General features: G+C 37.1%; 1 protein-coding gene across 2 annotated transcripts; it reads right to left on the reverse strand.

Annotated features, from left to right (window-relative positions):
- Positions 1-337: 337 nt before the first annotated feature.
- On the reverse strand, positions 338-5,048 carry LOC149943524 (4-galactosyl-N-acetylglucosaminide 3-alpha-L-fucosyltransferase 9-like). Of its 2 annotated transcripts, XM_090175144.1 has the most exons (7): positions 4,768-5,048; positions 3,839-3,994; positions 3,052-3,094; positions 2,751-2,956; positions 2,513-2,683; positions 750-1,182; positions 338-686 (listed from the first exon to the last, which is right to left on the reverse strand). In XM_090175144.1, the coding sequence occupies exons 2-7, from the start codon at positions 3,981-3,983 to the stop codon at positions 464-466; spliced, it is 1,221 nt and encodes a 406-aa protein (XP_090031270.1). In that variant the 5' UTR covers positions 3,984-3,994; positions 4,768-5,048; the 3' UTR covers positions 338-463. The 2 variants fall into 2 exon arrangements, with proteins under 2 accessions (XP_090031270.1, XP_090031269.1); XM_090175143.1 differs by lacking the exon at positions 4,768-5,048 and having other exon boundaries at positions 3,839-4,498.
- Positions 5,049-13,388: the final 8,340 nt, after the last annotated feature.

Raw genomic sequence — 13,388 nt, forward strand, 5'->3', positions numbered from 1 at the left:
CTAAGCTATGGACTGCATTGCAAAGAGTGATAAAAAACGCGAATAAGTAGAATAGTCCATCATGAAAAAGGATTAAAAAGCTAAACCCTTAAATAGGACGAAACCGGTCTACCGTTGGAATTTCTGGCTATTTTATTTAATTTCATTTAGTTTTTCACTCGAAGATCTATTTGGTCCGAGATTCGTGTCTTTTTGTTTGCTCGAAGACCTATTGGTACGAGCTACAATTACTACCCTATTTAGCGAAAAAAATTGTTCTCCGTTTAAACAAACGTAATGACTGCTAATTATAACGCTCTTTACTAAAAGTTAATAAATTATGGTAAGTTATGAGACTATTTATTTAATTCTTAGAAAAATAAATTAGGTATGTTACATATCTTAGTTTTAATTTTTAACTTTCCATCTTGTTAATAGGAAAGATAATACTGAGACAAGTAAGCTTGTCCTTAAACGTTCGCGATTAAGTTTTAGGATTGTATCGCTGTATTTTATTCCATTGGGGATAACTCGCGCACTGTCCGCCATCGAACCACCACTTATTTATGTCTCTAGCGACGGTTTTATCCTTCGTCCTCGCGCTCTGGTCGTAAAACATTTTACACACTTCACAAATCCAAAATCTCGATTTTCGATCTTCGAGGTCCGCGAATTCCACAACCAAATCCTTGTTCCATTCTAAGTAGCTTTAAGGAAAACATTTCTTTTTAATATACAGACCTCTGACGATTAGTTACGTTAAAAATTACCTTTTATAAAGAGTGTAGTTGTTTCCAACCTCAACCAGATACTTGGCCAGGTGCTCGGGTGTCTCGAAATCCATAATGTTTATGTACGACTCTTTGGGGGCTATTTTGGAATAGTTAGCCCCACCAAGTACCACGGGTACCATTCCCGCGGTCAACGGTAGGAAGAACTTTTCAGTGGCGTAATCGACGCAAATGTTGTTTTCGAAAGATAAGTAGAACTTATAATTTTGGGCCATGTTTTTGTAACATTGAATCCTTGACATTCTATTGGAACATAACGGCGTTCTTTGTCCGCATGCACCGAAAATATCTACACTCACGTGCTTTTGCAAAAGATCGACAAATTTGTGCCTATTGGATGGCGTTTTACAGTTGCTGACCATCCATACCAGTAACTTCTTTGACTGGAACTCTTCGAATTTCGGCTCGCTCCCTTTGCGGATTAGAAGAATTTTAAAATAAAGATAAGTACCGATCTACAGACCATTATTTGAAACATGCACTTTCGTACACAGATAAAACAACGTTTAGAATCTAAACATTATCCTAAACGCCAGCTGGTAACGTGTAAAATCTAAACGCGTTTACTGGTCAAGGGTTTAAGCGACTAACGCGTTTAGCCGCCAAGCGTTTATGCGAGTTTAATTGGTTTATTTACCTAGGGTAAAAAGGTAATTTTACTTAAAAAACCTTGGTGCGCATTTTTCTAATTAGAACCATTCTTCTAATCCTAAAAGTTCTCGAGATAAATTTTGAATGACCTTGAACTAATGTTTCAAGGTCATCCTAATTTACAAATTTCAAACACCCCCACTCTGGTTGTTTTCGATTTATAATCCCTTAAATGTCGCATCTTGATTAGAATACCACACACGACCTTATGCTTTTTGGTCTAAAAATTCTCGGCTTCTCATTGGTCAAATCAGATCGGGTAAAGACTGTTTAGACTTAAAATAAGACGTGGAACACATTTGTAGTTGGAACCATTCTTATAATCCTAACGGTTATCGAAATAAATTTTGAATGACCTTGAAGACCTGGTTCAAGGTTATTGAAATTTTCATTGACATTTGTCCCCGTGCACGCTCTATCTACCTGAAAATTTCAAATTCTTGCCTAAAACACATTCTTAGTAATTGGCTCTGTATCATTTTGAGTTAACATCCTGTATATAGTATATACGTATTCTCTAAAGTAACAACTAGCGTGAATGATTGGTAATAATCCATTTTGAATCTGGTAAATAATCTGCGAGTAACGCTAAGCAGTTAAAATTTTACACTATATTTTACACGTGCAACAGTCACTGCAACTTTTACACGTGTGTTATTTCGCATATTTTACAGGGAGTATAAAGTACCATATCTATGGTGGATCTCAGAATTTAACATATCTGCAAACAGGTTTAATAGAAGATATATCTGGCGCTAGTTACGTTAAAAATAAGTCTTAGCTCGTTTTATTTAGAATATACTTAATTTAAGCACGTGGTAATATTGATTTTTCGGCCATATTAAGATTATAGTTATTGAAACTGCCTTACTAGTGAATAACTTACACAAGGAAACTAAATATATACACTTGAAATGTCTAAGCAAGACTATGGTGGCCCTGATGATCTCGAAGAAACGGGCTTGTGACGGCAGCCAGCCAATTATTTTGAGAATACGCGCAACGTATTTCAAGCCCCAGCCATTTCTTCAAACGCATTCGTAGCATGGTGCTAACGGATTCCTAGACATTCCGAGTGTATTAGTACTTACACTTTTCACTTTCGTTTCTGGGTTTCATTAAACCGTAAGGGGCGTAAAAGTCGGAGTCCGAGCGATACGACGCGGTCAAATCTATCTTGGGGCCCAGTTTTGTACCGATATCTTTACTGAGAGAACTAGGTGGTGCCTCAAAATTTATTAGAAGCCATTTTTGTTTGGGATCTGCGCAACAAAGAAACGTAAATTTTAGTTTTATCGAAATAAAGATGTAGTTACCAGGGTCATGTACCTTTAGTTGCCGGAAGCTGGTTCAAATCGACATCCCGCCAGTGGAAGAAGACAACGTCCGCATCGTTCAGTTGATTCTTGTTAGAAATTATTTCACACGAGTTGTTTTTGAGAAGAGAACAAGAACCGCGAACTTCGTTGTTGTAAAGCCAATCCGTGTGACCAAAAACGGGTGTCCACAACAAAATAACGTTTTTATTTGCTGGACTAGAAAGGAATGTTGACCGATTGGAAAGGTCAGGGCGTTTAATATTTCACATTTTGATAAAAAGGTAAAGCTGTTTTAGAATTTCAAAAAGTACCTGTTGTGACCTGACTGGATTACATTCTTGATGTCACATGGAGCTACAATTAAAAAGGAGAATTTCGTAACGCAATAGATTTTCCGACATTTTATTAGATAATATACTCTTCAATAAAACTTATTCTACAACTCGCTAGGATGTATTAATGCAGAGATTGTGCAATCGAGGCCTCGGACACTTGCAAATTTTTCATACCGTATTTATTACCCCAGGTTTTTTGCGCAGATTTTTAAACCATTTATCTAATTCCTCATAGATTTCGGGATTTCCAGATTTCTAAAATCATTTTTCTTTAGAGTGTATCCGGCCCCTCGTTTGATATGGTCACTGTCTCTTGGGCTTAAAGCGATGTCAAATATAAGTGCTAGTTTCCATAAGGATAAAACTGCATAGACGCAAAAAATTGTGCTGTGTCTTAAGGAGAGTCTTAATCAGTCTTAATAAAAACCATGTGTCTATAAGATTAATTTCGAACCTAGTGGACCTGATTTGATTCGAGGGGAATTGAAAGAGAGTTGGTTTTACCATAAGTAATATAATAATAATGAGTGCAATAAGTATGACGCTTCCAATTGTTTTAAGGACCAAACATTTTTTCGGCGTTGGCATTCTCGCCCAGTTCCGAACTGAGTAGTATATTATCGACCTTGGGAGTAGTTGATTTGCCTTGAGCATATTAAGACACTTGGAGCTTTGTGCTAAGAAGCTTCATTGCTTTCGAGCACTAAAAAATTTGGGTCATAGGGGCGTTTTTTTTATTTTACGAGTAACAAGAATATCTTACCAGGTAAGGGCTTCCGAAATGATTTAGTCCTTAAATTTGTAAAGTTGATTTCGTTTATAAAGAAAAGCGCAGCAATGAGACCTATCACAAGTATCACCAAGAAATAACGCCGATAGTTGAACAAATCATTTTGAGTCGGTTCCATTACAATTTTTCCTGTAAAAGGTGTTTTTCGGGATAATGTTTTATAGTTTCCTTACGTCATTGAGGCTGTTCAAACACAAGAGCTCTACGTTTACACATTAGTAACAGCGTTTACATAAATAATCGAAGGAAATAAAATCAACAAATATTTATCCCAACATGACGAGAGGGAGGTTATTAGGAATATTGTTGTCCTGGTTTTTGTCTTTCATTCATAATTTCATCCCGCTACTAAAATTCTGACGTGTTTCTCGTTCGCGCTCGTAAACTAAAGACTATAATAAAACAGAATACTCTATTACTCTTCTCTACGTCTACGTTAACTTGACGTTAACTGCACCTGCACCCTTGCCAAATTAATCTGGCGTTATCTTATCTAATCGCTATTTGTAATACGATTTCGTATCTCTTCTGTTATAGCTACATAAATAACCTTTTAAACATACATTGATAAATTTTATAATGTATTAGCTTCAAAAATTTACTCTACGCGTTTGATTTTCTGTAGGTTCAGAGCTCAGTAAAGTGGTATTTAAAAGTTCGTAGTCATTTAGTTCCTTCTGGAAACAGATGGTTGTACGAAACGAAAAATTAATAAAATGTAGAAGTATTAAACATTTATATTACGACACGCTAATAAGTTTTATTACTATGGTCTTTGGAAGCGCGATTTTTCCTCGTGCGTGTTTTAAAACCCAAAGTCCCTAGATTTGTAGAAGTTAAACACAGTGACGAAAGAGCGAACGAATGCCCGCTTTACTTTAAAACATCCTTATTTTACTTACAAATTTCTTCCGCACTTCATCATGTCGATCGTATATCTTATAAAGGTCGAGTGCTGTTCGAAGTCTCTATAGATAAACAACGTGATTGTTTGAAACTTCAAATAACGATACTCTAAATAACGCATTCACCGATAAATATCGCCTGTTTTGCAGAAGCTGTTAAAAATCCTATCGGAGATATTTTTATTCAATGGTATTTCATCGCGATATTTTCGGACAATTTACAATTTTCGAACGAAATCGCTGTTATCTACAACGGAGCCTTAAATAAGTCGCTCTAGCGTATAATTACGTAACGTTTCCGTCCGGGAAATTTCAAGCCTTCGCTTCCTCGCAATTTACATGTAGCAATATTATATCTGTAGAGGCGTTCTGCCACGATACGAATAGTCGATAAAATACAACGACGCTCCCGACGCCGATCCAATGAAATCGGTTTATATTTGAAACGCGTCAACCGTCGCCCGTTTTTCGAAGAATAATGTTTTTGTCGGTAGAATTCATTAAGTGACATTATTATTTCTAGTGTTGTACTCAAATGTTTGGTTTTTCACGCGTCGATTTTTACCGAACAAATCGCAAATACTAACAGGAGACGACCCGAGGTGTTACACACCGATTTTGTTCAAACTCGGTGGATTGGTAGGCCTTCATGTAACTTGAAAAATCCTAAAGGGAACTTATTCAATGGGTAACGGTTTTGTCATGGCAACGAAAAATGTTTTTGACAACATAAAATGGAAATTTTCCCATTAAAAATAACATGGGATTTAGACCGATTCCTAGGACCCCCCTGTGAAAAATTTGAACAAATTTCAAAATTTCGAAAATGCCAAAAATAGAAAAAATAGATAAAAATTAACAAAAAAAACATCAAAATTGATCAACTTTTGATCAATTTGAGGTCAAAATCCCATGTTATTTTCAATGGGAAAATTTAATATTTAATATTTTTACCAATCCCCCGAGTTTGAACAAAATCGGTGGGTTACACTTCGGGATGTCTCCTTGTAAGAACTATGAAAATATTAAATGTTGGCCTCATGAAGTTCTACTTTTGAAACTAAAGGTATCGACTGGCGCCGTCTAGTGCCTACATTTCCATATAGTCGCGGACAATGGAACCTTTGTGTTATAATTTACTAGCTGGGGTACCCGGTATTTATAAATAAATATTTGAATTACAAGGTGTATTCTCTCTTCTTATGAAAATTTTAACACATTTTACGATGATTATTTAACTATTTGAATTTGTTTACATACTTAAATTACAATTTAACATTTCTTGTACTGAAGCACCAAGGCATAGCAACGTAAGCATACTGGTGATGAAACTCCGACACATTCAACTCGTAAATAGAACGCTGCCATAACTGTCTCCACGCATGGAACCGTACCTAATATAACTAACTGGTTAATGACAATTTTAACCAATTATACGTTGATTTCATAATAATTTGCCTTTTATTATACGGCCTAGTGTCTATAGGAGAAGGCTTTTAAACAAAATGCAATAATAAAAGTTTTTTCGTGTGTATGCCTAAATAATTAAGAAACTCAGTCTTTTGGCTAAGATCAAAGTGTAGTATCTTGTATATAGCGTATACCTAATTATTAAATTAATTCAAGTAATTAAAGTTGTTTTGCCGACCGCGACTGTCGAAAACCACAGTCAGGGTACCGTGAGATAGTATACCAAATGTGGTCGACCTAGGTTAACAACTGTAGATTCCTATATATATATATATATATATATAAATAATAACAATAACAATAACAAAATAATAATCTAATATATATATATATATATATAAACACTCATCTTTATATATTAGATTATTATTTTGTTATTGTTATTGTTATTATATATATAAACACTCATCTTTATATATTAGGTTATTATTTTGTTATTGCTATTGTTATTATTTATTATTATAATTTATAATTATACTTCAGTCAGCGAATACAAATTTAAAAATGATCTTCCCATTTTTGAATCTTCAATTTTAGCGGGGATAATATATTTCACTTTTGCACTTACAATGTAAGCAAAAAAGATAGATTCTCAGGGCGTTTTTATTCTGAAAAGTATAACACCATGGTAACAGGAGATAATGTTATCGTACATAGATTTAGCTAGCAACAAAGGTGCAAAATAAAAATGGCTTTATAAGCCTCCTCTGAAGAGTGTATTTAGGGTCACACCGACGTTTGATTTTTTTTAGTTTTCGTCGCGAAATAAAGCAGGAAAGATAATACAAGAGACTAAATGTAACCACGGTTTTCAGTTTCCATGGCTGCGGATTACGTCATCTTGCTATGAAAATAGCAAATTTATGACTAGGCCTAGTTTTTCGTGCTGTTCTGATTACTTTAGGTAAGGTTAGGTTAAGGTTAAGGCTAGGTTAAATTATTTTATAATATGGTTGGAAAAAAATTGTAGTTGCTACTTTCCTCCATAAGCGCGCTCTTTTGTGTCAAACGTGTTTTCATCATTCAATTGACGAGCGCTAAATTGACCAATCTCAAAATGACGTTTTTGAGTATGACACTTGCTTGGGACTAGCCAGCTTATTTGCCTGCTTTTTAAACCGAGACGAATAGTTGATTTTATAAAATAACAATAGTAGCCTCTTCCTCCTCTTGATTTTACCCCTTTGATTAAAAACCGCGGCTCAGCACTGGCATAGGTAGATAAAGGGAACTAATACCAATCGAATGACGCCTGAATTAAAGCAAGTGTCGGCTCTATCGTTGCCCTCTGTATTTTTGATTGGGTCTATGTAACGAAGATGGCTATGATTGCTTAGATCGCCGGGAAGGTGCTTCCATCTATTATCGACTTTCAAAAACTTATTGTCATTTATTTGAAAGTCGAAGATTACGTGATTGAAACACGTGGTTGTGGAAAAGCCAATCCAAGTTAAGTTAACTGCGCACGTGATTACGCAAAGCCAATTAAAGGAAGAGGTACGTCGAGGCACCTACTTTTGAGGGAATAATTTGCTTGCTCAACTTGTTTCAATTTCCACTAAACTCTACGTTAGTGACATCTTTCGCTCGCCAATGATACTAACCTTAAAATAGGAGCCGACACTTGCTTTAAATTGATATCGAGTGCCGTTGAAGAGAATTCGTCGATTCCCGGGGACCTATACGCCGTAATTTCCAATCGGGTGGCGAAATATCCCCCTTTGATTAAAAACCACGTTTCAAAACTGGCATAGGTATTAGGTAGATAGAGAGAACGAATACCAATCCAATGACGCCTGAATTAAATTGAAGATAATTCGTTGATTCCCGAACTGGTTAAAATGTTGCTGTTACGTCACAAGACGCAGCTTTATTAGTATATTATTCGCACGAGCTATTTGCACGCACGCTAGATAAAAGCTATATTTATCTGGCGACTGCAGTGCGCGCTCGTAGACTTTTAAAAGTAAGAGACTGTAACGAAAGAGCCACATTTAACCAAGAAGGCCACGTTCTTTCATAAAAAGAAGTATTATACCATAGACATCAGTGGCGTAGATAAGGGGGGGTTGTTTCCGGGTCCAGACCCCTCCCCTTGGGCCTGCCTTTGACTGTACTAAATTTCCACCCCCTTCTCGACCCCCTCTTAACATTAACATTATTCGACCCCCCCTTGACGAATTTCTTGCTACGCCACAGATAGACATATGAAATAAAATAGACCCCCAGCGAATAGGCTAAGCCTAACAATAAACATGCAAACAAGAACTAGCAGTTGTGAGGTAAATTCAGTAAAAAGCGCCATCTGAAATAACAATTCGAAAGTATCAAAACTTATTTCGCGACATCTACTGATGGCTAAAAACAACATATAAAAAAGAACAAGCGCGGAATTCGACGTAGGCTTAAAAGAGACGCAAAAAGGTTTGGTATTTACAAGTGCTAAAATGGTCAAAAGTTGCACGTTTTCGCATATCCGAAATGAAAAATTAGGCACAAACGTATCTTTTCATAGTAATTTTACATATTTTATAATATTACTTTTAGGCCTATAATTGTTTTAAACTATAGGTTTCCCTTCTCTAAACCCGAAACACACTCAAAATGGATTAATGCCGTCAACTGTGATAACTGGCATCCATCAGAGAACTATTCTGTTTGTAATGACCATTTTTTAGACGGGAATATATAAATATTCAGTGGAAAACGGAAACTTGTACCCAACGCAATTCCAACTGAGAATTTATTTCATGTTGAAGTAGAATCAATTATCCAAATTTATTTTATTTCAAGGGCAATAACTGCTCAGTTACCTTTGTTATTATTGTTCTTTTTCCGAATTCAATTCATAACAAACTTTTTTTTATTTATATTTTAATATTTATTTTAATTTAATTTTTCTTATTTATTTTAATATAATATAATTTCCGATTTGTCTACCTTTCATTTTCTACGAATTAATATATGTATTTGCATAATTAAAATTAAATTGCACCTTCATCAGATTACCGAATCATTTTCTCGACACCCGTGACCTTCATGAAATCATTTGTGATTATATAATTTCGAATTTAATCTGGCCACCGATAGAAGGCGCTTTCCGCAGTTTTTACCTCACGACTGCTAGGTCTTGCTGGCACACGCACTCCGTGTAAAATCGTGGCCCTATTTTATTTCATATGTCTATGCATTACACCCCCCCCCCCCTTTAAACGCGGTTTCCCACGTAGGTCTATCTCTTACCCGGTATGTATATAATTGACGGTACGGGGGTATAACAATAAAGATAACGAATGTCTATGTATTATACGTAGCTTCTCACGTTCTATCACGTGACTTAAAGGCCTAGGTTTGCTTCTGCCTGTCCCCCTTTAAAATAACTTGCCTGAAAAGCAAATACCCTGGTGGTGGGTCAACATATTCAGCGGCTGTTCTACCACCAGGGTATTTGCTTTTATATAAAAGCATTTTCTTTAAAGGGAATATAACCTGCAAAGCAATCTTTATGGAAAACCCCTTCAATTTTTCAAATTTCCCTGTACAGTGGCGCCAAACCTTTTTAAAGCCAAAGGCAAGAGCGGCCAAAGCTGCAAACGTTGGTGTTCCACACCAAATACCTGAGGTTATATTCCCTTTAATGAAACCTTGTTTACGGGATATGATGCAAATCACGTCATTTCCGACTTCGTGACGAAAACGCGTCATCAGCTTTAGTGCTGGGAAATGAAAATTAGTGAAGTATTTCTTGCGCGTTTCTAACTTAAACAATCCATAATTTAGCTCGTGCCACGCGATCACATGATTTTGTTGCCATGGTAACCTTTTCAATAGCGCAATGATTATAAGAATTTTTGCATTTGTGGGTCCACTTATTGTATGTTCCGTGTGAAACAAAGTCTCATTGAAATTTTTCATACGGAAATGTTATACAGAGGCATACTTATGAGTAATTATGTTACATATGCTTCGGCTTATTGGCCTTCTGGGCGAATACAAAACTTAAGACTAACGATAAAAACAATTTCAAAAGTTAAAATGTTTAAATAAAAGAGCGAGACACAAGACTTAAAAACGCGACGATAAAGAGGCTTTGAAATACTAGAACAGGACAAAAACGCGACGACAAAGAGGCTTTGAAATACTAGAACAGAACAAAAACGCGACGACAAAGAGGATTTGAAATACTAGAACAGGACAAAAATGCGACGACAAACAGGCTTTGAAATACTAGAACAGGACAAAAACGCGACGACAAACAGGCTTTGAAATACTACAACAGGACAAAAACGCGACGACAAAGAGGCTTTGAAATACTAGAACAGGACAAAAACGCGACGACAAAGAGGCTTTGAAATACTAGAACAGGACAAAAACGCGACGACAAACAGGCTTTGAAATACTACAACAGGACAAAAACGCGACGACAAACAGGCTTTGAAATACTAGAACAGGACAAAAACGCGACGACAAAGAGGCTTTGAAATACTAGAACAGGACAAAAACGCGACGACAAAGAGGCTTTGAAATACTAGAACAGGACAAAAACGTGACGACAAAGAGGCTTTGAAATACTAGAACAGGACAAAAACGCGACAACAAACAGGCTTTGAAATACTACAACAGGACAAAAACGCGACGACAAACAGGCTTTGAAATACTAGAACAGGACAAAGAGGCTTTGAAATACTAGAACAGGACAAAAACGCGACGACAAAGAGGCTTTGAAATACTAGAACAGGACAAAAACGCGACGACAAAGAGGCTTTGAAATACTAGAACAGGACAAAAACGCGACGACAAACAGGCTTTGAAATACTACAACAGGACAAAAACGCGACGACAAACAGGCTTTGAAATACTAGAACAGGACAAAAACGCGACGACAAAGAGGCTTTGAAATACTACAACAGGACAAAAACGCGACGACAAACAGGCTTTGAAATACTAGAACAGGACAAAAACGCGACGACAAAGAGGCTTTGAAATACTAGAACAGGACAAAAACGCGACGACAAAGAGGCTTTGGAATACTAGAACAGGACCAAACGCGACGACAAATTGGCTTTGAAATACTACAACAGGACAAAAACGCGACGACAAAGAGGCTTTGAAATACTAGAACAGGACAAAAACGCGACGACAAACAGGCTTTGAAATACTACAACAAGACAAAAACGCGACGACAAACAGGCTTTGAAATACTAGAACAGGACAAAAACGCGACGACAAAGAGGCTTTGAAATACTACAACAGGACAAAAACGCGACGACAAACAGGCTTTGAAATACTAGAACAGGACAAAAACGCGACGACAAAGAGGCTTTGAAATACTAGAACAGGACAAAAACGCGACGACAAAGAGGCTTTGAAATACTAGAACAGGACAAAACGCGACGACAAAGAGGCTTTGAAATACTTGAACAGGACAAAAACGCGACGACAAACAGGCTTTGAAATACTAGAACAGGACAAAAACGCGACGACAAAGAGGCTTTGAAATACTACAACAGGACAAAAACGCGACGACAAACAGGCTTTGAAATACTAGAACAGGACAAAAACGCGACGACAAACAGGCTTTGAAATACTAGAACAGGACAAAAATGCGACGACAAACAGGCTTTGAAATACTAGAACAGGACAAAAACGCGACGATAGAGAGGCTTTGAAATACTAGAACAGGACAAAAACGCGATGATAAAGAGGCTTTGAAATACTAGAACAGGACAAAAACGCGACGATAAAGAGGCTTTGAAATACTAGAACAGGACAAAAACGCGACGACAAAGAGGCTTTGAAATACTAGAACAGGACAAAAACGCGACGACAAAGAGGCTTTGAAATACTAGAACAGGACAAAAACGCGACGACAAAGAGGCTTTGAAATACTAGAACAGGACAAAAACGCGACGACAAACAGGCTTTGAAATACTACAACAAGACAAAAACGCGACGACAAACAGGCTTTGAAATACTAGAACAGGACAAAAACGCGACGACAAAGAGGCTTTGGAATACTAGAACAGGACAAAACGCGACGACAAATTGGCTTTGAAATACTACAACAGGACAAAAACGCGACGACAAAGAGGCTTTGAAATACTAGAACAGGACAAAACGCGACGACAAATTGGCTTTGAAATACTACAACAGGACAAAAACGCGACGACAAACAGGCTTTGAAATACTAGAACAGGACAAAAACGCGACGACAAACAGGCTTTGAAATACTAGAACAGGACAAAAACGCGACGACAAACAGGCTTTGAAATACTAGAACAGGACAAAAACGCGACGATAGAGAGGCTTTGAAATACTAGAACAGGACAAAAACGCGACGACAAACAGGCTTTGAAATACTAGAACAGGACAAAAACGCGACGACAAAGAGGCTTTGAAATACTAGAACAGGACAAAAACGCGACGACAAACAGGCTTTGAAATACTAGAACAGGACAAAAACGCGACGACAAAGAGGCTTTGAAATACTAGAACAGGACAAAAACGCGACGACAAAGAGGCTTTGAAATACTAGAACAGGACAAAAACGCGACGACAAAGAGGCTTTGAAATACTAGAACAGGACAAAAACGCGACGACAAACAGGCTTTGAAATACTAGAACAGGACAAAAACGCGACGACAAAGAGGCTTTGAAATACTAGAACAGGACAAAAACGCGACGACAAACAGGCTTTGAAATACTAGAACAGGACAAAGAGGCTTTGAAATACTAGAACAGGACAAAAACGCGACGACAAAGAGGCTTTGAAATACTAGAACAGGACAAAAACGCGACGACAAAGAGGCTTTGAAATACTAGAACAGGACAAAAACGCGACGACAAACAGGCTTTGAAATACTACAACAGGACAAAAACGCGACGACAAACAGGCTTTGAAATACTAGAACAGGACAAAAACGCGACGACAAAGAGGCTTTGAAATACTACAACAGGACAAAAACGCGACGACAAACAGGCTTTGAAATACTAGAACAGGACAAAAACGCGACGACAAAGAGGCTTTGAAATACTAGAACAGGACAAAAACGCGACGACAAAGAGGCTTTGGAATACTAGAACAGGACCAAACGCGACGACAAATTGGCTTTGAAATACTACAACAGGACAAAAACGCGACGACAAAG

Source organism: Leiobunum rupestre, chromosome 5, assembly GCF_980474605.1.
Source record: "Leiobunum rupestre chromosome 5, qqLeiRupe1.1.hap1, whole genome shotgun sequence".
In the NCBI taxonomy this organism is placed as follows: Eukaryota; Metazoa; Arthropoda; class Arachnida; order Opiliones; family Sclerosomatidae; genus Leiobunum; species Leiobunum rupestre.

Excerpts from the sequence above, each read along its gene's own strand:
- LOC149943524 (XM_090175144.1), bottom strand. The coding sequence starts at position 3,983 with ATGGAACCGACTCAAAATGATTTGTTCAACTATCGGCGTTATTTCTTG. Across the intron at positions 3,095-3,838 it reads ATTTCGGAAGCCCTTACCTG|CTCCATGTGACATCAAGAAT; the intron begins GTAAGATATTCT and ends TTTTAATTGTAG. Across the intron at positions 1,183-2,512 it reads CAGAAACGAAAGTGAAAAGT|GGAGCGAGCCGAAATTCGAA; the intron begins GTAAGTACTAAT and ends TAATCCGCAAAG.